Below are 23,225 nucleotides of genomic sequence, written 5' to 3' on the forward strand. Positions count from 1 at the left end.
AGATCTTGGTTTCTAAATATAATTTTCCACTAAAAGGCCCAGGGTTTTTTGGAGAAACAGCTGACCCCAGGGTTCAGGCTGAGAAAGGACAAGATGACCCTGAAACCCCTGTGTTAGGGAGTACTCAGAGAATGAGGACATTTCAGAAGGTCACAGAAGCCAAATCGGGGACAATCTGAGCATTACAATAAGTAATGACAGCAATGGATTATACTCCAAAAACTAGAAATCAATGAGTGCATTCTGCCATCTATCAATGAACAGACAAGAGGAAGTGACAGGGACCAGACTGACACACCACCTGAAACAATCTCCCCACTCCTATCCCCAAAAAGAAAACATGAATCAAGGGTTTCCAAGACCATGGACACCAGGCAGCGAAGGACAGTGAACCCCAGGACAGAAACAAGCGTGGCACCCCACGAGGGGCACAGCTGACTGCCTGGGGGTTTCCAAACCACAGTGCGGCGGGGGCTGAGGCAGAGCCGGGCAGACTCCCCGCGTGGAGGAGGCAGAGCTGAGGAGTCCTGGGAAGTGAAGGCAGTTGACTTCCCAGGAGGTCAGATTACCAGAGGGGAGGGCAGGGCAGCATGACAGACCCTGGCCACGTGCAGAAGGCCCTCGAGAATTCGGCAGGGAACTGACCGGCACGTGCAGGTAGGCACTGCCCAGGGCGTGGAGAGAGCCATCAGACAAGACCAGACACCCCCCCGGGGGCCGGGAGCAGTACCTAATCTCACAGGCCAGACAGGAAAACTTCCTAATTCACAGGGCACTGGGTCCAGAACTCAGGAAGTAAGAAATCATTGGTCTGAAACTGGCCACTGCTCCGGACCCACCAAATCATAAAAGCAATTTCTAAAAGGATCAAACTTAGTAAGTAACTTGGTTAAACAAACCTCAAGAAAATTTCTAGGATCACAAAAATGCCAGCACCAAACAAGATAAAATTCACAATGTCTGGCATCCATTAAGAAAAACTCCCACTTGTATTACAGGGCCGCAATAATCAAAACAGCATGGTATTGGCAGAAAAAGACACATAGACCAATGGAATAGAATTGAGAACCCAGAAATAAAACCACATAAATATGGACAGATAATTTTTGACAAAGAAGCTAAAAACATACAATGGAGGAAAGACAGCCTCTTCGATAAATGGTGCTGGGAGAATTGGATAGCCACGTGCAAAAGAATGAAACTGGACTGCTATTTGTCACCATGTACCAAAGTTAATTCAAAATGGATCAAAGACTTAAGCATAAGACCTGACACAATACACTGCATAGAAGAAAGCATAGGTACTAAACTTATGGACCTTGGGTTCAAAGAGCATTTTATGAATTTGACTCCTAAGGCAATGGAAGTAAAAGCTAAAATAAACGAATGGGACTATATGAAACTTAAAAGCTTCTGCACAGCAAAAGAAACCATCGACAAAATAAAGAGGCCACCAACTGAAGGGGAGAAGATTTTTGCAAATAGTGCCTCCGATAAGGGGCTAATATCCAGAATATACAAGGAACTCATGCAACTCAACAACAAAAAAACAAACAACCCAATTGAAAAATGGGCAGAGGACTTGAAGAGACATTTCTCCAAAGAGGACATACAAATGGCAAATAGACATATGAAAAAATGCTCAACATCACTAATCATCAGAGAAATGCAAATCAAAACCACAATGAGATATCACCTCACCCCAGTCAGAATGGCTATCATCAACAAGACAAATAGTAACAAGGGTTGGAGAGGCTGTGGAGAAAAAGGAACCCTCATACACTGTTGGTGGGAATGCAGACTGGTGCAGCCACTATGGAAGGCGGTGTGGAGGTTCCTCAAAAAATTACGAATAGAATTACCATATGACCCAGCAATCCCTCTCCTGGGTATCTACCCAAAAAATCTGAAAACATTTATACATAAAGACACGTGTGCTCCAATGTTCACTGCAGCTTTGTTTACAGTGGCCAAGACATGGAAACAACCAAAACGTCCTTCGATAGATGAATGGATAAAGAAGTTGTGGTATATATACACAATGGAATACTATTCGGCGGTAAGAAAAGATGATATAGGAACATTTGTGACAACATGGATGGATCTTGAGAGAGTAATGCTGAGCGAAATAAGTCAGACAGAAAAAGCAGAGAACCATGTGATTTCACTGATATGTGGTATATAAACCAAAAACAACAAAAGAACAAGACAAACAAATGAAAAACAGAAACTCATAGACACAGACAATAGTTTAGTGGTTACCAGAGGGTAAGGGGGGTGGGGGGTGGGAGATGAGGGTAAGGGGGATCAACTATATGGTGATTGAAGGAGAACTGACTCTGGGTGGTGAACACACAATGGGATTTGTAGATGATGTAATACAGAATTGTACACCTGAAATCTATGTAATTTTACTAACAACTGTCACCCCAATAAATTTAATTTAAAAAAAAATAGCTCACTATTTGTTGAAGTCAGGCATTTGACCTTTCCAGATTTAATTGATGATATTCATATTCTGTATAGCCTTCAGGATAAAATTCAATCTTTTTTGTTTGATGTGCAAAATCTTTTGTGAATCTTAACTACAGTATATCCTTTCCAGCTTCCTAAACTCCATCCATACAGCTTGCACTTCTCCATTGAACATACCTATGCTATTAAAATTTTTCTTTCTTTTGGCAAAAAAAAAAAAGAATATATGGTCCATAATAAGTAGAAAAATCAATCAGTAGAAATAGACTCAGGAAGGACACAGACAATAGAACTAGTAGACAAAGCCACTAACAGTTATTGTAACCACAGTTCATATGCTCAAGAAGGCAGAGGGAAGACTGGTGTCAGGCAGAAACGCGGAATCTGGTATGTTCAGGAGGAGGAGGAGGGGAGCACGCACACAGGACTCGTGAAGATGAAAACCGTGAAGCTGCCGAGACACACATTGCGTGGGAGTAAGAACAGATTAGATGCTGCAGAAGAAATGACCAGTTAACTCGAAGACATAGAAACAGAAATTACCCAAATGAAACACAGAGCAAATGACCGATAAAGCATCAGTGAGCTGTAGAACTTCAAGTAGCCAAATATACAAGGTAACTAGAGTCCCCAGAGGAGAGGAGAAAAATGGGGGAACAGAAAAAATATCTGAAGAAATAATGACCAAAAATGTTAGATATTTGATGAAAATTATACATTTAGAAAGCCCAAAACAATCCAAGCACAGAAACATGAAAACTACAGCAAGGCATAGCATAATCAAACTGTCTAAAACCAGTGATAAAGAAAAAAAAATTCGTAAGCCGCCAAAAAGAAAAGACACTTTATGTACAAAGACCAAAAAAAATTTTCTCATGGGTAACCATGGAAATCAAGATAGTGGAGCAACATCTTTTAAGTGCTGAAAGAAAAAAAAAGAACTTTCCATCTAGAATTCTATAGCCAGCGAAACATTCTCCCAAAATAAAGGCAAAATAAAGACTTTCTTGGAGCTCGTCGCCAACAGCCTGCCCTACAAAGCGTAGAGGAAGTCCCTCGGGCAGAAGGACATGAACCCGATTGAAAATCTGGACGCACACAAAGGAATGGGGGGGGGGGGGCTGGAAAGGTAGCTGTGAGGGCGAATACCAAACCTGTTTCCTTCCTCTGCTCTCTCTGCAACACAACTGACTGCTGAAATCATAACAGCTCCACAACACCAAAGGCTGGGAGGCGGCCAGAAGCACACTGTGTGCCAGGTAGTACAAGGTGACTTGAAGGCAGGAAGTGACAAGTGACAGACGTGTACTATAAGCCCTAAAGCACCACAGCAGGTCCTCCAATAGTGTAGTTTTGTTCAACGCCATTAAGTTATGACACTGCCAAGGTGTCACAGGCACCTAACTCTTGTTTATACCCAGCAGCCTGCGGTCAGGCTGGTTCCTTAGGTGCCATTTCGCTGCAGTTCCACCAGCCTGAGAAGGATGGTAGGTGAGAACTAACTGCACTGAAATAAGACGGAGCTTTACTTTGAAATCTCAAATCCTAAACATTATCACCTTGCTCTAGGAAACTTAATAGGTAATAATCAAGACTAACCCAAACTGAGAAACAATAAAACCCTGAAACAACAACAAGAAAAACACAGGCCCCCTATTAGAAAATGCAATTGGAAGGAAAAAAAGAACACCTCGTTCAGAATGCCCACGAAACTCTCTCTAGTAGCAACCCAGACACTTGGTGGGTAGCTGGTTTGCGCCCCCTGGTGTCCGCTGTCAGGTTTGAGGCTGGAGCAAGGCTGTGTGTGCTGGCAGACCGGGGCGGGCGGCCTTCGCAAAGGGCCACTTGAATTCCTCACAGAACGGTAGCTGGGCTCTAAAGCAAGCATCTTAAGAGGACTGGCAGAAGATATATAGTCTCAAAAGACAGTGTCCCTTCTCCCAGTCCGAGACCCACCCAGCTTCCACAAGTGGAAACGCAGACTTGGCCTCTCATGGAAGGATGTCCCGGCCATGCACAGAAGAGCGGAGAGACGGTGCACACTGGTCCAGCCATCTTTGGAAAATAAAATTTGTACAGCTAACAATCGGATTCTAAAACCCATATGGCAGAGAAAATGCATACTAGCCAAGAGCTGTATTTTAAAAGAACAGATATCAATACGTATTACAGAAGTCTAATAGTTATAAGTCTGACCCTCACACGGATCAGACAATGATCAGAACGGAAGTGTCCGGAATACTGGACACATTTGCAACAAGTGAGAAAAAGACAATTATGAAATGATGTTAGGCCAATTAGCAACCAATTTAGACTACAAAGGTAGGCCCCAAATCCTCACAGCTCCTACCATACACAAAAACTACTTGAAGCTGTACAGATCAAAATATAAAACACAAATTATAAAATTATTGAAAGAAAATATAGGAGAAAATCAGTTATCTTCAGACAGACAAGGCTTCCCCAAACATGATACACTCCTCAGAAACCATTTTTTAAATGACACATCTGATTCCATAAAAATTGCACTAATTACAAATACCTATGCACTAAATAATACATCAAACCACCTGTACAAAACAGAAACTACAGAAGATGCAAGAGAAACAGAAACACATCTATAAGGGACAGCTTTAACATACCGCCGTCAGTTAAAGATGGGACAAGGGGACAAATCACTAAGACTTAAATGGCCTAAGCAACATAACCAGTAAGATAGCTCTTACGAATACATACTTAACATTATAATCAGAAAACAGAGAAACTACATTCTCAAACACAAGGAGCATCCATAAAAACTGATCATTTATTAGGAGCAGCACTCGGGAGGGGACGGCTGATGCCAGGACAAGGCCGGCAGAGAAAAAAATAAGCTTCATAAAACAGAAATATTATAAACAACACTCTCTGATCATAATGCAATAAAATTAGAAATTTAAAAATGAAAAACTTTTGAACTTTCTGTAAATTAAAAGCTTTCTGTTAAACTACTGGATGAAAAGGGCAATATAATCAGAAAACAGAGAATTTCTGAAAAATAATGATAGAACACTGGGATATATTTAAGTTCACGTCTTCAAAGATATCAATAAAAATGTAAAAATGAAAATAAATGCATTCTCAAAAAAAACAAGAAAAAGAACAAAGGAAACTATAAGAAACAAAGGAAAGAAATAAGAAAAATGAAAGCAGAAATTAAATTAAATAGAAAACAGATGAACAGTACATCAGGTTAATGAATAAAAACCCTGATTCCCTGGGGGGAAGAAGCAACAAACTACTAGCTAACTTAACCAAGGAGGAAAAGGAGAACATACAAACACTCAAAGGAAGAAACAACAATGGGCAAACACCTATTGACACAGAGCGTATTTTAAGTCAAAAGAAGACCACACTCCTCAATGAAAATAAATCTTAAAACTTAACTGCAATATGTCATTTCTAAGAAAAATCGTTTTATCAAAATGTACAAATGGCTTAAACAGACCAATTTCCATGGGAGGGATACAGAAAGTGATCAAAGGAACCATCCTACGGGAAGTACCAGGCCCAGATGGTTTCACAAGAGAATGCCATCAAACCTCAGAGACCAGGGCTACATAAATTGTTTAAGAAATAGAAAATTAAGAAAACATTTCCAATTTCTTTTTATGAATCAAGTATAACATTGATACCCACACCAGATAAAGATAGCACAAAAAATGTTATAGACCAATCACTTATGAATATAGATGCAAAATTCCTAAATAAAGTGGACACAAAACCACATTAAGAAAATAATACTTTGACCAAGTGGGATTTCTACCAGGAAAGCAAGTATGGCTCAATAAGAAACCCATTCATATAACTCAACATATTAGTAGATCTGAGCAGAAGAAATCATCTGATCATCTCCACTGAGTCTGAAAAAGACTTTAAAAACTTCAATGATGTATTCCTAATAAAACCCCGAGAGAACAGGGATGGCTGGCACTTCCTTCATACGCTCACAACTTCACCTGACTCGTGCAGCCAGCATCTTACCTAACGAGGAACCCACTGAAGTCAGGGACCCGCAAAGACGCCCACTATCCCCACTGCTATTTAATAATGTCTCACAACAGAGCACACAATCTGAGGCATGAGAAGAGGGAAGTCTTCTGATGCCACGATAGGATATCTGGAAAACCCTAGTGGGGCATGGAGAATCCATGATAAAACCAACTCACACAATAAAAGAATTCGGCAAGGTTAACATGAAAAAATCAACAGCCTTCATCTACACACAAGACAACCAAGTAGGAGATACAATGGGAGACAGAGACCTCGTTTTACAATAGCAACAACGAAGTGAAATACTTAGAAGTAAATTGAACAAGAACTGTTTCGAATCTCCAGTGACGTATGAAACACACCTGACAGACACAGAAGCAGACCTCCCCCCACAGGGGAAAGACACCCGTCTGTGCTAGAAGATCTCAGCATCACGGCATGGATCTGCACGTGACGCTTTATCAATTTCCTGTGGTCCCAATAAAAATACCAAAAAGCTTCTGTTGGGAGCTAAGCAATTTGACACTGAAGTTTACATGGAAAAACGAATGGGCAAGAGCGCCTAGGAAAACACGGACAGGACGTGAAGCCTGCGGGAGGACGGCAGAGCAGCGCTTGGTGGGGTAGCGGATGCCAGGAGAAGGCGGCAGGGCTCAGAAACACTCAGACAGAGCACACGAGCCGGTGTGCATGACCCTCTCGCCACATCTGGGACACCCTGACTGTAGCACACTACACAAAAACCAAGGCAGGCGCTTTCCTGGAGGATTCTGGCTGCTACCCTTGGGGCGGGGTGCTTGCAAGCCTTCTAAGGGCTGGGGGCTGGGTGGGGACAGAAGGAGGCCCCCTGGGGGTGGCTTATTAGTCCAGAGGGGAAAACAGGGCTGCAGCATGGAGAAACCAGCATGGAGAAGCAACTCTAACAGCACCACTGAGGGACTGGACAGAGATGTTACCAGGCCCGGGGCGGCCCTCGCCAGGCCTGCCCGAGGTGGGCCCCTGGCTGCACCAGGACAGGTTCCCACCCCCGTGATGAGAACGCCTCCCGGGCCTGAACCACTCCCACAGACACGACGGCTGTGCTGCCACCTGCCCGCCCTCTGGGAGTCTGGGACTTGGGGACGTGCCGAGGAGAGGTGCCGGGGGACCAGCCCCATCACTGATGAGCTCCCTGCAGACGACCCCTCACACATGCTGTCACACGCCTTGCTGGGCAGAGGGAAAAGGTGCCCGGGGTGAAGCCCAGGGAAACCAGGCGTGAGCTCGGAGTCCTTTCTCAAACTAGAAACGCTCCTTCCGCTTCCTCAGATTCAGGCTGCATTCTCACAATAGGCAACGACTTACAGATGCTGAGTATTGTTAATTGTCTGTCTGCTTAGAGTCAAAATGGACAGGAAGAAATGACCCGCAGAATTTTCTGTTGGTACCTGACAGATGAACTGTGTCGAGAATGAGAAGAGTCTGTCTGGATTTGTGAACACACACATGCAGGGAGCGAGGAAAGGCCACATGCCCAGGGCAGCAGCTTCACTCGCCAGCGGGCCAGTCACGAGGCCCCTACAATGCAGGTCATGGTGAGCAGGAGAGCAGGCCGCGCCCGCAGGTCCACAGCCCAGTGAGTCAAACGAGGGTGATGGGTAACTGCCGTGCTGCTGGGCACACGGGCTCAGAAAAACGGAGCTAAAGACAACCGATGCCAGTGGCTGCTGGGGTGCAGAGACCCAGGTCCCAACCAGTCGGAACCCCAGGAGGAAGCCTTATCGGGGGCCCGCCGCCAGTGCCACACACCGGCCCAGGGCAGAATATGCGACAAAGCCATACGTTCGGCTGAGGAACGGAGGAAAGAGGAGAAAACCCAAGTAAAGTGCATCAAAAAGTCCATCTGAAAACGTAGTTGTCTTAACAAACCCTAGGCCAGTGAGTTCTTAGCTCTATTCCGAGACATGCCAACGTAACTGCCCCTAAATGGTACTTACGCAGCATTCTGTCCAATAAATATGCAGGAAGGGGAACGTAAGCAGAGCTTTGTTTCCTTCCTTGGGCAGCAGTTCCTCTTTGAATTGAACAAAGTTGGATTCTAGGTGAATCATCTTTGGAGCCCGCCCGTAGGACCTATAAACAATTTTAAAAAGTCACTGAGAAAAGCAACTACAGAACGTTCAGCAGAAAGAGGGAAAGAAAAAAGGAAAAAAAAAGAAAAAAGCAACAATAATTTAATCATTTCCATGAGTTCAGAAGTACAAATAGAATATTAACCCTGAATCATAACTGTAATAGCCTGTCCAGAAAGATTCTATAAATTACTTATAAACATAGTTCACATTTACATGTCAAAGCTGCCCCCATAAAATCTTTCATTTTACTCAATGATATCTGCACAGTAATATTCTCTCTAACCAGGGCAATTTGCAACAATCCAGACTTCTGAGAAAAATGGACCATACTTGGGGTGTCACTCAATCTGGAAGTCACTATAAAAGCAGTTTACCAGATGACAAAAGCGCAGTTTGAAACTACGAAAGCTGTAAAGTGCACTAACACTTTTGTGACACCCTGTATTATCCAGAAAGGGGGTTGTCTGGTGAAAGGGAACAGGTTTCTGTTCGCAGCACAAATAAAACAGTGGTAACACCCCCCTTTCCTCAACCCCAGGGGAAACCACACAGAGAAGTCCCACAAGCTACAAACATCCCATCCAAGGCTATCAGAGGGTACGGATGCAATTCTGCTATACTTCTAAAAATAAATCACGCCCCACGTGTCTTTTCTCCACACCTTTATTTCCCACCTCTAGTGGCTGTGTCTCCATGTCAGGAGTGTCCGTGTTTGTCGAGCTGACATCAGCCTTGTTGCGCACGAGCGTGCTCAGGCCTGAGCTTGTCTCTGTCCTACTGGCAGGCTCCTACTTTTCCTGCCCTTCATGACATTAATCACGGTTCCTTTTTCCCTCCTTTTCCTCTGCTGGTTGGAAAGTTTAATCATCTATTTCTATTCTGAGGTTGGTTACACTTTTATTTTTATATGCACAAACTTCAATTTTATTTCAAAGTCTAAAGTAAATGTGTATCCTCCCTGAATAAGACAAGAAAGACAGTATACTTTCTTCTCTCTGCTTTCTTCCACACATCTGGGATTTCAGATTTTTTTCATTTTTAAAAGGATTGATTCCTTAACTTCCACAAAATGTTGCGTATGACTTGTTTGCTGGCAGCTGCTTCTTTCGTCTTGTGAACTCTGGTTTCGTTTTTCTTCTTGAGATACATCCTTTCATTATTATTTCAGACACGGTGGTGAGGTGTCTGATCACGTGTCTAAGAAAGTTATTCAACTGTCTCCATGCCGTGGCAAGCAGTAAACAGAATATTCGAATGTGGCTTTGTGCAGCCAGAAGTGACAGGTCAGGGTCCCCGCCCGTCCTGGGCCCCAGCTGGCCATCCCCCACCCCCCAGGGGAACAAGGTCTCCCAGCTCCCTCTCGGTCAGCCCCCCAAGGAAGGCTCTGATACAGTCTTCCCACTCGTGCGAGTCTTTTCCCTTAGTACTCTGAGACTCTTCCTGAATATTCTATTTTATGCTGCATTTTAAATGTTGTGAGAGACTGCTAATTTGATATTCCTTGTCTCTGTTTTCTCAGCACGGCTTTCTGTTTGCTGTTTTGCTGTATTCCGCTAGACCCCAGCAGGCTCCTGTGAGCTCTGATTCACTTCTGGGAAAATCTTGACATTGGTTCTTCAAATACTGCCTGTCTTCCAGTCTCTCTGTTCCCTCCTGGAAATGGCCATTAGAGGGCTCCTGACACTTCTGGGTCTACCCTCCACACCTCAGCTTTTTTTCCATGCTCTCCACCTCCAGCTCGTAGCATTAAACTCCAGCAGCTCATGGCTCAGTCTTCCAACTCACTACTTTGCTCCTCAGCTACGCAGCTGTTCACTGCACCGACTGAAGTTTCTGCCTCAACTATTTTTTATCACCAAGATCTAATCAGTTCACTTTAAATTTTTATCCAAGTAATAGTTTTCACAAACACGCATTCCACAAGCAGGTGCGTACCCCACCCTTCTCCACCTCCCCACATATTGGTCCCCTACAGCTACTGTAACAATTTCCACAAACCCTGGAGTTTAAAACCACATTCTCTTACAGCTCCAGGGCCCAAGATTGAAGCCCCGGTGTCGGCAGGGCGGCGCGGCCCCGCTCGCTCCTTGCCTCTCCCACCCTCTGAGCCTTGGTGGTGGACACATCACTCCAACCTCTGCCTCCCCCCTCACGTGTCTTCTTTCCTGTGTCATCCAAGGACACGTCATTGCACGTAGGCCCACCACAATCCAGGAGGACCTCATCCTGGGAGCCCTAACTTGCTGGATCTGCAAAGACCTCTATTCCAGATGAGGTCCCATTCCCAGGTTCCAGACGGGCCTACCCTTTGGAGGCCACAATTCAGCCCACAGCATCTCCCCAAGTGCTTTAATTTCAGACATGCTCTCCCACTGTCTGTGATGGCAGATGCAGTCTGTCTGTCTGTCCATCCTGCTCTCCCGCCCCCTCCCGACAGCTGTCACGTTTAGACTGTCCCTAGTCCACGTTTCCCTTAGGATTACACGCAGGAGCTGCTCACTACAGGCCACGCAGCGCCCTCTGGTTACAGCAGCTTTCTGGCGTCACTTTTCTTCTTCACGGCACTTCTCATTTTCTTAGCTGTCAGTGTCACCATTTTTAAACCTTCCGAAGCTCTCCAACAGAACCGTAAGCTGTGTGCTACCCACACAGCCAGGTACCAGGCAATCGACCAGTCCCTTTCCTCGGTGACGTCGCTCAGGAGCCCACGTCCTCCTGCTCTAAGCAGGGATGCGTCTGTGTCCTAAATTCGATGAAGCACCTCCTCCGCATGTTTCCTGGAGAAGGGGGCGTGGTAGGTCTTAGATCCGGGGCCCTCCGCTCTCCCCTGAGAAGAATTCTCTGCTCTTGCCTGGGGAGCACGCATGTGGCACAGGGTCCTTGGACCTGAGCTGTACGCTATTCAGCTCGACCTGCTGGTTTCAGAACAGCACTTCTCCCTGCTTTCTGCAGTGCTCGCATCCAAGGCTCTAGAACTTCTCTGTCTCCAGAAAGAGCCCCCAGGTTCCCAAAGTGGCAGACAACAGCGGTCGCTTTCTCTCTCTCTCTCTCTCTCTCTCTCTCTCACGCACACACAGCACTAGGGGCCCTGTGTCTAACGGCTCCCTGCCATGACCTCGGCCACCACCCTCTGCAGCCTGGTCTTGCCCTCCCCTAAAGGCCCACAGTCCTGTCACCTGCCAGGAACGCGCCTGCTCCCTAGGAAGCCACACTGCAGGTGCACGGGCTCGGCTTTCTCTTCCGACTCCTCCATCTTTCCTGCTTCTACCACAAAGGTGCCCACATCTGTGCCACCCTCACCTCCACCCCCTTCCTCTGTCCTTGTGCATTTGGGCCTCTTTGGGCCTTTTTCTCATTTAGAGCTTTCAGGAAGGTGAAGGATGAATACAGACATTGAATCTCTGTAGCTTTTCTGTTTCACTTTTTTCCTCATAACCCCCTTTCTTGTTTCATGGCCACACTTGTTTTGCTTTTATCTTTCTGAATGTTTCAATAACGTATGCTTATTTGAAACCCTTTTCAATGACTCCATTCCTTCAGGCATTAACTTCCCTATTTGCTGCACTGTCTTCCCTTGCTCACAGCATTGGGCCGCCTCGAAGGTTGAGCGATTTTCTGTAAGAGAATTCTCTCCCTTTCTGTACACTATTTATATTAAACGTTAGTAATTAAATACATTCCTGTAACACAACCATCGGGCTCAAAAATGACCCGAGAGTCAACAGAGACCCTGAGTGAGTCAACCCCAGGAAACCACACTAATCCTCCTGTGGTACAAACTGGTGGTCAGAAAGGGACAGTGGCCAAGAACCAGAACTACTGAGCAGAAGTAACAACAGGACATTTTTTATCCACCTTGGCTAAAATCAGATTATCTGTATGAACAAATCAAAATCCAAATGTTTTCTAAAAGTAACACCTTACCACAAGTGAGTTTTCCAGTAAGACGATTCAGTCAATGACTCCCTCTGAACAAGTCACCGGACAGACACCACACACAGCAGGGCGCCTGGTGGCTGCCGGCGCTGGTCTCCTAACTCTTACCAAAGGGCTTTCTGTGACTTTCTCAGCCTCCAGAAAGCACGCGGAGCGAACGCAGGGTGCAGGGAGGTCTGGGACAGACCGCAGACCGAGGCCACGTCCTCGGCTTTACCGAGGGGCCTGAGTGAGTGGCGGCTCCTCGCACACGCCTGTCCTTCCTTGAAGACAGTCTGGTGAGCCTGAAGCGTCAGGTGGCACCGCCATAAAAGCAGGCCTGTGACACAAAGGAGCCGTCGTGTTCCTACCACCCTGTGTCTTGTTAAGGAAGTCACCATGTCCCTGAAGGAGTAAGGCTGAAGGTTGTGTGGGACGCCCTTCAGCTTCTCCACGTTCCACTGCAGAACTTCCGCCTTAACTGACCACTGGGCTTCCTCACAGAAACGGGGGAGGGGAAAGGAAGAGCAGCCAAGAAGCAAGCAAACATACCTTCTCCACTCCATAGGCTCTCTCGGGAGCTGCTGCGAAAGCGTCGGGTAGACAGAGGCGAATAAGTTCTGATCTCCAGCAGCTGCAACAGGAACAACGAGAAATCCAGTTGAGACAGTTTTAGGTAAATCGAGGCAAAATGGGCTCTACATGTTATTAAATTGCTAATTTTAGACAATTTTATATGTAGTAAAACGGTATCAGGAAACAAGATTGTCTCTTAAGGGCCGTCCCGGTGGCTCAGGCGGTTGGAGCTCCGTGCTCCTAACTCCAAAGGCTGCCGGGTCGATTCCCACAGGGGCCAGTGGGCTCTCAACCACAAGGTTGCCGGTTCGATTCCTTGAGTCCCGCAAGGGATGGTGGGCTCTGCCCCCTGCAACTAAGATTGAACACGGCACCTTGAGCTGAGCTCCCTGATGACTCAGTTGGTTGGAGTGCGGGCTCTCAACCACAAGGTGGTCAGTTCAATTCCTCGACTCCCACAAGGGATGGTGGGCTGCGCCCCCTGCAACTAGCAACGGCAACTGGACCTGGAGCTGAGCTGCACTCTCCACAACTAAGACTGAAAGGACAACAACTTGACTTGGAAAAAAGTCCTAGAAGTTCACATTGTTCCCCAATAAAGTCCTGTTCCCCGTCCCCAATAAAATCTTTAAAAAAAAAAAAAAAAAAAAAAGATTGTCTCTTAAATAACTGGTCTCTACAAAACCTGGCACTTAGCATACTTGATCTAACTTGACCCTCAGGACACCTCCATGAGGCAGGTGTGATTTCCCCACAAGGAGAATGAGGGGTAAGGAAAGTGGGAGAGATGGCACCGGCTCACCCCACCCGCTTTGTCCCTGAGTCTGCTCCACAGCCACTGTTTTCTTCAACTTCAAGGGCACAGCCAGAAAATTCGAGGCAGAAAAGGAAACGCGGAGAAGTGCACGTGAACTTCTTCACCAAAACAAACTTAATATGCATGCAAATGCCGATAGGAGCTAACATTCACGGGACACTCTCTGCGCACATACCACGCAATACCACACAAAACACCTGCCAAGCAGCGTCACACTCAGCCCTCACAGCGGCGCCTAGGACGCAAGGACGACACCACCCATTTCAGAGAAGGAAGGTGAGGCCTGAGAGTCAAGGTGCTGAGAGCGCGCAGCCAGCGAGCGAGTCCACGTGTGTCTGACTCGACACTGCACACTTAGCTCTTTCGTGGTCGCTTTAGCAGAACTGAAAACTCCATTTAGCTGTCATGAAATGCTGGTATAACCGTATTATCCTTAAACTACAAAGAACCTTTGTAATACAGGTGACTCAAATTCTTATATTCAGAGGATCCTCTAACTTTATGCAAAATCATTTTCCAAATTGCTTTTCTATTGATCTTAAAAAAAGCATTGGGAATTCACCTGGGCCCTTAACACATTTGTTTATCTTGCTATCATGAACTAAAAGAAACAAACACAAACCGCCTCCAAACCCCGTAACAATATAACAGCAGCCAGCCACTGCAGAGAGCAAGGAGGTCTCTGGGCGGCTGAGTGGTGGCAACGGGCGGTGGGGCTGGGGACACAGACGCTGACGGCCTGGCCACCTGGCTCCCATCTCAACCCAAGAGCTTGGGGGACCATTTACCCTTCTTAGGCCTCAAGGACCAGCTGTGAAATGGGGAGATAAGAATACCTCCCCAGCAGGGCTGTGTGAGGGTTAAATGAGTCAACACAAATAAATAACCTTGAACAAGGCCTAACACCAGGTAAATACTTCATAAGGCTACTGTTACATTGTTTGCCCAAATGAAAACAATGTTTATGTTTTAACTTATTTTCCATCCTGTTCATTTATTCGGTAGTCATCTTAGAAATCATTAAAATAAGAAAGTCTTTAGTTAGCTTAGATTTCTTATCTGTGACTACCAATTTCTGTCGCCTCTTTAAAAGGTTCCAAGATTAATAGAAACCACTACCCTTGATGACTCTCTTATTTATATCGCAAGAAAGAGAGAAGGTAGCTTATCATTAGGGCTACCATATAATTAATCACCCAAACATTTGAGAATGAGAAGGTTAATATTAATCAACAAAATAGATTTACCATGAAGAGAATTACACCTTATGAGTGTGTGCAGTTGCATTTTTCCCCTATTGTTTTCTAGATAGCCAAAAATATGGTACTTTCTCTCAGATACAATATCATTTCTTTACAAGTTTATTAATCACGATGGTTAGAAAAAGATCAAATAGGAAAACTGTAGAATATAACAATGAAATTCTTTCAGTGATTTAAAAAAACTGTTTTGGTGTATGTTATATAACATTATAATTTATTGAGTGATGAATCTGGTTATTAAATACTAATCGTTATAAAAGTGTGACCATAATAGTTTTGGATAAAGAGACTCTGTGTACAAACCTAGGACTCTCGGGAGAATTATAACTACCGTAGAAAAGAGATCTGAATCACATGTCACAGCTGGGCAGCTAGGAATTTAAGTTCGCGTTAAAGATTATGCATAAAAAATAACTCCATGTGAATTTTTTCCACCAAGAGGAATTTCATTTTCCATTAAAAATAATTTGAAACTGGGGGAAAAACATCACTACCCTTGGCTTTCTCCTTTCACTTGGTTCGCCACAGTCTCACATAAACGCCCAATTAACACATGTACACAGAGTAAGCAAAGGGAAATGCCTGTACCCGTAAGCTATCTCCCACAGGAAACCCAGTTATACAGTAAAGCCTGTCTACTGGAGACTACATGGTAACAATTTTTCTTACATTCTATCATGGAATAAATCTTCAATTTGTGTCCAAAAATGTAATTTAAAAATATTACAGGTTAATTAGCACATCTCTCAGGGCAAAGATGTCATTTGACAATAACTGGGGAGTTAACATGTTATGAATTGTGCCCCGCCCACCCCATCCCCAAATTCACGTTAAACCGTATTTGGAAAGAAAGCCTGGAAGGCAGTGATTAAGTCACAACAGGTCTGTAGGGTGGACCCTGACCCAACCTGCCCGGTGTCCTTGTATAGAGAGAAAGTGTGGGCACACTGAGACCCCAGGGGGGTGACAAGGCCCTGTGAGGACCCAGCAATAAGGCAGCCCTCCGCATGCCAAGGCGGGAGCCCTCCGTCCGAAGCAACCCTGGCCACATGTTGATCTTGGACTTCCAGCCACCAGAACTGTGAGAAAATAAGTTTCTGCTGTTTAAGCCGCCCGGTGTGTGGTATTTTCTTATGACAGCCCTGCAAACTAATAAGTTCCCTAATTTACCTCTGAAGGTCAATTCTTTTCACCTGCTGAAGCTCTGCACTGATTGAACAAGAATGAAGAAAAGCCACCATGATTTTCTCAGAATACATAGCTATTATTAATTATAATACTCTTAAATCTTTCTACCAAGTGTCATAAAAATTAGAAATGCCTTTGAAAATGGGCTATCCAGAGCCAGAGCATGTAGCAAAGACAGGAAAGGGCTTAGGTGTATGTGGGGACAGAGCCCCAGAAAGTAGTTTACAGGCTCTCGGCCTCACGTGGAGGGGTGCTGGCTCGGGTGGTGGATGGCCGTCAGCTGTGGCTGATTGGCCGTCGGCTGTGGCCGGTTGGCCGATTGGCCGCTGGTATAACTGCTGCGGCTACAAAGGAGAGCCGAGGAGTCGAGCAGAGCCGAAGAGGAGGGCCGAGAGAGAGGAACAGAGTCGAGGAGAGCGGAGGAGTCGTCGGTCGGTCGGTTGGCAGAAAAGCGGACGGCAGGTCGCGCGTAAGGTGGGCCCAGCCTCCAGTGAGACCATAGTGATATGACTCCCCTACCTACGGCTCCGTGGGTGTTCCTTTTCGGCCTCACCATGTCCTGCGTTCTTGTGTGGGGAGCGGGACCAGAGACCCCGCAGGCCACCCCGCCCAACAAATGGCGGACAGAGCAGGGTCTCCCGCACGACAGTGTAAAACCCCAAAAGAATGAAATCTCAGCTTATATGACAGGTAATTAAGTTAACATCGTAGACTTGTAGCTTCCCAAAATAGCCCAACCACTAAGTAGAAAGTCATTAGAGCTCTGAGGTCTGAACCGTAAGACAGAGCAACAACTTCCAGGCTGTTTTTAGCTTAATCCCCAGGGCAACAGCCGCAGGAGAAACACCAGCAAGGATTCAATGGTTAGAAAATAGCTGCTGAAGGCAAAAAGAGGCTTAAGATCGACGAGCCCACGTTCAGAGAACGCCGTTCAGAAAATTGCTGTCTATTTTTCTGACTCAGGCTTTTACAAGAGTCAACTCAGACTATTACAAACACTAAGATCTTTTTGCGGGGGGGGGGCGGGGGGGGCGGGGCAGGAAGCGGGAGACTTATCCAAATAGTTAATTAATGAGAGTACCTCAAAGCGCACTTCCATGACCACAGACGTCCCTCCCTGTACACGTGGTCTACAAACATGCTACCGGTTCTCACCACAAACCACGACACACAGAGACGTGAGGACACCGCGGCCCCGGACCCACAGGCAGCTGCGGGGCACGGGACCATCTGGGGCGTCCCCTGCCTCTCTGAGGATCGGTGCCTGGCAGGAGGGTGGCCGAGCAGGCGGCACAGCAGGCACTGCACTGTGACTGGCGCTTCAGGGACGGCCACCTGGCTCTGAAGGGAGGGACGTGGGCACTGTGTGTGCAGCACCTGCCCCGCGGCTGAGGACGGCCCAGCTCGGACACCCCTCAAGAAAGGCAGGCAGCGCCCAGTGTTTCTGATAATATGAACCTGTGCCCTTATTTACGCTGGTTGTAAACGGCTTTTGTCACATGCAGTCAGACGACTGTCACAGGCCTTCACTGTTTCCTGAATTATTACTGCACACGCTGGGATTTTTACAAGCATGTAGCCATGTCTTAATCGCGCAATTTACATTTTTTTATGTTAAAAGCAAGTAAGTTACACTCAAAACTAATATAAAATAATACTGAATGTCAACTGTAATTGAAAAATAAAAAACTTAAAAAGCAGATAAGAACTAACTAAACATGGGAAAAAATAATTTAAAAAGATGATTTCAGTGATTTAAGCATAAATGGGTCATATTTCAATGAACTGCTTAACATTTCCTTAAAAATCTTTAAAACAGAAGGACTTGGGAACTAAATTATAGAGCAAATAATCAATAACTTATATCAGTATTAAAAAGACACTAACACTTGTCCAATTTACAAAACAGAAATAACTAGATACAGTTGTATCATTTAGCTATCGTGTCTCCAACAATGAGACAATAAGCAACTCTAGTCCTCAAAGAAGTCAATTATCACTGAAAATAGACACCTGCAGGCGCCGCCATCTACTGAGACCCAGGGCGCTGTCACCAGGAGAGTCCGACCCGAGCTGAGTGAAGGACCTGACAGATAGAGATGCGCTGCTGCTGCAAGAGCCACGTGAGCAGGCGTCACAGCTGTCGTCAGCCACACGGCATTTGTCTTACTAAGAGCCAGGGAAGCGTCACTCCCAATCATTTTATGCGCTAACCTTTCATTCTAGGGCCCACCAGGACTGTAAAGTCGGTTCCTTAGTGTCAAAGCATTTTAAAATTCAGATTCTGAATTCTTAACAGTCATTGCAGCCAGAACAGAATGGATAATATGCAGAGGACTCGAGGACGTCCTGCTCTGTGTGAAAATGCGCAGACAAGACCTGCAGCCAGGACCGCGCTGCTGAAATTCTGTCCACACCAGCCCCCCAAAGGGTGTTCCCTCTGCACTTCCGGGATACAGGCCAACTACACTAAAGGCACATATTCTCTTTCCCCTAAGAGAACACGTTTGCTACCTGTGATGAAAAAGTACATGTACTGTTGTTAGTGTTCCTCTAGTGTCTACGCAGGAACTTTAAAAAGATTCGAGGGCTCAGCTATGACATAAGATTGAACCTGGCACAACACAATCCACAGCAACAGTAGCGTAAACTACCAAGTGTGGTTTCAATGCTCGAGTTATAAATTATGCCTCGGGGAAACGGAAGTACCCTCAGTTGAGACGGACAGCGTTTTCATACTTGCAAAATCATTACTTCCTATGACTTTTTTTCCCCAGACATGTGCTAAGGGCATTCAGAAATTTCTATACTCATCCTGCTCCCAGAATCTGTGACTAGGTTACATTACCCAGCAAAGGAGAACTGAGGCTGCAGGTGGACTAAGGTTGCTGCTCATCAGCTGACCTTAAATAAAGAGATTCTTCTGGATCATCAGATGGGCCCACTGTCCTCACAAGGGTCCTACAGTGGGGAAGCGGGAGGCCGAAGAGCCAGAACCAAAGAGATGGCACCACCAAGACGACTGAACTGGTCACTGCTGGTTTTAAAGATGGAGGAGGAGCCACAAGCCAAGGAAAGTGGGCGCCTCTAGAAGCCGGAAAAGGCAGGAAACAGATTCTCCCCAGAGCCTGCAGGGGGAACCAGCCCTGCTAACACCCAGATTTCAGCCCAAGGAGACCCACCCCAGACTCCGACCCTGAGAACGCTAAGAGAAGACGTTTGTGCTGTGTTAAGGCACTAAATCTGTGTAACTGGTTACAGCGGCCCCAGGAACTAAAAACTATGAGAAGTATATGAAAGACTTCAAGGGGAAAAATAAAAGCACTTAAGTTGCAATCTCTGCAATAGCTGTGATTTGATGATACAGGAGGGCTTCCGAAGCTCCAGAGGGTTAGGCCCCAGCTGAGCGCCGACGGGAGTCCAGAGGGGCCACCTGTGTACTGTGCATACCCGATAGCACGTGGACGGGCACGCCGGAGCATGGCACTGTCACCCTGAACCCCGACACCAGCCCAAGGGAAGAGCCGCTCCACACGTGGGAACCGAGGCACCAGACCGCCCCTGCCTGGCCCGAGGTGGGCGGCTCCTGAGCTGGGAGCCGGGACAGACGCACCCAGCAGCGGGCTGCAGGCTGCGGGCTGGGCAGGGGGCTCCGGGCTCGGCAGCTTCTGCATTTCTCACTTTTACGGTTTGCTGTTACCCTGCAGTGGCTGTGGTGACACCGCTCAGCTGAAAATACAGGCTCCAGAAGCCCCTCCACCAGCAGAGTGACATTTCTGTCATCTGCTGTCCACGGTAACCAATCCTTACACACACAGAGCTGTGAAGGTCTTAACACAAAAGTATAAAGGAAACTGTACCCAGGAGAAGCGGCAGAGAAACAGAATGTTCGGCCAACTGGCAGCTGACGTACAGCTTTCCTCATACTGACACCAGGTATTTTCAAGATCAGTATTTTTACTTGGAAACTTATACTGGGTAAAAGACCTTAAACAAAGGTTTCAAACATTTGTTGATGCTCTCACACGGCATGATTTTTCTTCACAATCTTTAGTATAATCTCAGTTAAAGGGCAATCGTAACTCGTCCAATTCGACACATGTCACATTTCATCGTGAATTGTTGAAGACTTCCGGATTATCTTAGCCTGGCAACAAGAAGGCTGCCTCCAGCTACTGTATCTGCTGGGCGGTGTCTTCCTTGAAAAGGGTCCAACTTACCCCGTGGGGCTCCACAGGCTGCCCAGAGTAACGGGTGGGAAGACGAGGGGGGTGGACTGCAGCTCAACTCAGACGCAAGCTCTGGTAAGAGGAACTTGGATTTGGAGGCCGGTCTCCCACATCTGAGGACCACCTACGAGGTCTGGAGACTGCAGAGTCGGGTGGCTGCCCGAGGACGACCTAGTTCAAGGCCCTCTCAAGCAAGAGGAGCTGTGATTCCACTTCTGAAGAAAAAAGTCAAGGGGAATAATAATTTTTCTAACTTTTGCTTTATAGAAAACTTGGCAGAAAAGGCTGTTCTTTCAGCAAGCCGCACTCCTGCTTCGGGCGGCAGCTCACTCCTATTTGAAGCACGTTGAGAAGAGAGCACTATCTGTAACCCTACGACTGTACGTGCTTGCCCACAGAGCAGACAGTAATTTCTCAACAGAAACAGATTTGGCAGAACAGACTTTCAAATGGACGATAAAAATGGCCAAGGTCACAAACTGGGAAGTCATTTCAGCCTGTTCAATGATGCGTAAAGCAGTATTTGCTATAATTTATGCCTAACGTCAATGCAGTAATAAAAATTAATTAATGCTTCAAGCTGGCAGCTTTTTCATGGGGAAAACTAATCAAATGCACACTCCCAGACTAGGGAAACCTCCCGGACTAGGGAAACCTCCCGGCACTTTTCCGTGGGGGTTGGGGTGGGGAGTGAAGGTTCATGAAAGAACAAGAGAAATCCAGCTGTTGTCCAGACTACAGGAGCAGAAAACCAGGCTAGTCAGTCTGTGCCCTAAAATGACCAGGCACCTGATCCCCATTTCTACCCACAAACATTGCCCTCCCTTTACTGGGAGGCACGCATGTGAGAAGAAAGCAATGAACCCTCCCACAGCTCTGCACCGCAGAGGCCGAATTTAAAGAAAAGCAACTCCTCCCGAGGTCATGATGGGATCGCCTTCACTTGGCCGTCACTTTTGGGCTTGAAAAAGTGTGACTTGAAACCACAACTCGGTATATCCTGCCATTTCATCACTGGCTTTCTTTCACGGCATGCCTACTCACGTGGCCTCCTGACCCTTCTGTGACACGCTGTGACATGCGCGCTTCCCACTCTGCTCTGCCCACTCTCCCCTCTCCCAGTCTGTAGTTACCAGCCCTGGGAGGTGTGATCAGTGGGGGGAAGGACACATTTTCTTAGTGTTCAGCAAGCTCTGTGCTGTGGGAGTCTGCAGAGGAGGAGCTACAGCCCACACACGGACTGGCCACAAGGTTCTAAGTCCCCAAGTCTTTTTCTTTTTCAACAGGAAAGATGATTAGCACACATGCCAAGTGTTAAGGGGTCTGAACAACACGTGGAACCAGAGGGAGAAGTCAGCTTCCCTAGCACTCAGAGACCAAACTAGACTTAAAATCGGAGAGTTTAAACAGAAAAAGAAAGATTGGATAAATGCATCTAAATGTAAGAATACTGAAGAATGAGCCTCTAAACGTTTGTATATTTTTAAATAAAATAAATATATAGGACGATTGTAGCAGTTTGAACCCTAGCATTTGCAAGTTCAAGAAGAGACCCTGAGGGCTCCAGGCCAGCCCCTGCCGGGGGCTGGGGGGCGTTGCCCAGAAGGCTCCCAGACTGCCCTGCCCCCACATTTCATTTCCCTTCACCTCCTTCAAGTCTAGGTTCAAAGATCACTTTCTCCACCAGGCGAGGCAGGGCGGGGCGCACCATCACGGAGAGGAATTCCACAGCCCAGCAGCCCTGCAGGCCTCTACCCCAACAGGTACAGCGGCGGACGGAAAGGCCGACATGCTGACACGGGCGTCTGGGACAGTGGGCCGCAGACCAGCCACCTAAAGGAATGACCAGCGGGGTTCTGCGGGGCCGCCGCGGGGAGGACAGACCTCTGGACTTCAGTGGCGCGTGCGCCAGGTAACGCTGAGGGGAAAAGCGGGTGGGGAAGCGTGTGCGGTTTGCAAGCTCTTATCTAAGAAAGGGAAATACCAACGTGCATGAATTTTTTTTATGGAAGGAGAATATTTAGGTAAGGGAAGGAGTGGGTAGGAAAGACAGGGATATATGCTAGATTGCTTTCAAACGCATCTTGTTTGATAGATTTGATTTTGAAAGCATGAAATTATTTTTATATAATTATAAAACTAAATTTTAAAACAACTTTCCCTACATGTCAGGAAAAATAAGACAAATGCAGTTAAATGTATACTCAGTAGTACAACCAGAGACAGGAAACGTGCCAAGGGACTTGAAACCTACAGTCACTGACTTCAGCCTGGTGGGATAACCCCCATGCGGCCCAGAACTACAGCCGCCAGTGTGATGGGCGCTCACGCTCCTCCTGCGGGTGGCAGAGTGGAAGTGTCCTATGCATCTGTTGGGGGTTGGCAGAAATGCAGAGTCCCAGGCCAGCAGACCTGCTGAATCAGACACGTAGTGGCGCCTGGTGGCAGGATCTAATGTCCTGCCCCTGGGGACTGCGACATGGCTCTAACTCTGTCATCCCCAAGTACCCCGGAGAACAGCAAGAAAGAAAATACGGAACACAGAGCAGCTCGTGAAAACCCCGAAGTTCTGCTTTTGAACCGAAAAGGTCAGTGTGGACTTAGGGTGCGCGCTAAC

The 23,225-nt window shown here is 46.6% G+C and overlaps 1 protein-coding gene across 2 annotated transcripts in view; it reads right to left on the bottom strand.

Moving 5' to 3' along the window:
• Positions 1 to 23,225, bottom strand: part of TRAPPC10 (trafficking protein particle complex subunit 10) — an 84,996-nt gene that overhangs the window by 49,453 nt on the left and 12,318 nt on the right. Inside the window, exons 1-3 of one of the 2 annotated variants that reach the window (XM_088794437.1) lie at positions 20,600 to 20,618; positions 13,089 to 13,170; positions 8,484 to 8,619 (exon numbers count right to left, since the gene is read on the bottom strand). In XM_088794437.1, the coding sequence (XP_088650563.1) occupies positions 8,484 to 8,619; positions 13,089 to 13,102 (150 nt within the window). In that variant the 5' untranslated portion in view covers positions 13,103 to 13,170; positions 20,600 to 20,618. Of the gene's footprint in view, positions 1 to 8,483; positions 8,620 to 13,088; positions 13,171 to 20,599; positions 20,619 to 23,225 lie in introns of those variants that run through there. The other variant, XM_074324482.2, reaches the window with a different exon arrangement.

Source organism: Rhinolophus sinicus, chromosome 17, assembly GCF_057876585.1.
Source record: "Rhinolophus sinicus isolate RSI-liver-muscle chromosome 17, RSI-T2T, whole genome shotgun sequence".
Classification (NCBI taxonomy): Eukaryota; Metazoa; Chordata; class Mammalia; order Chiroptera; family Rhinolophidae; genus Rhinolophus; species Rhinolophus sinicus.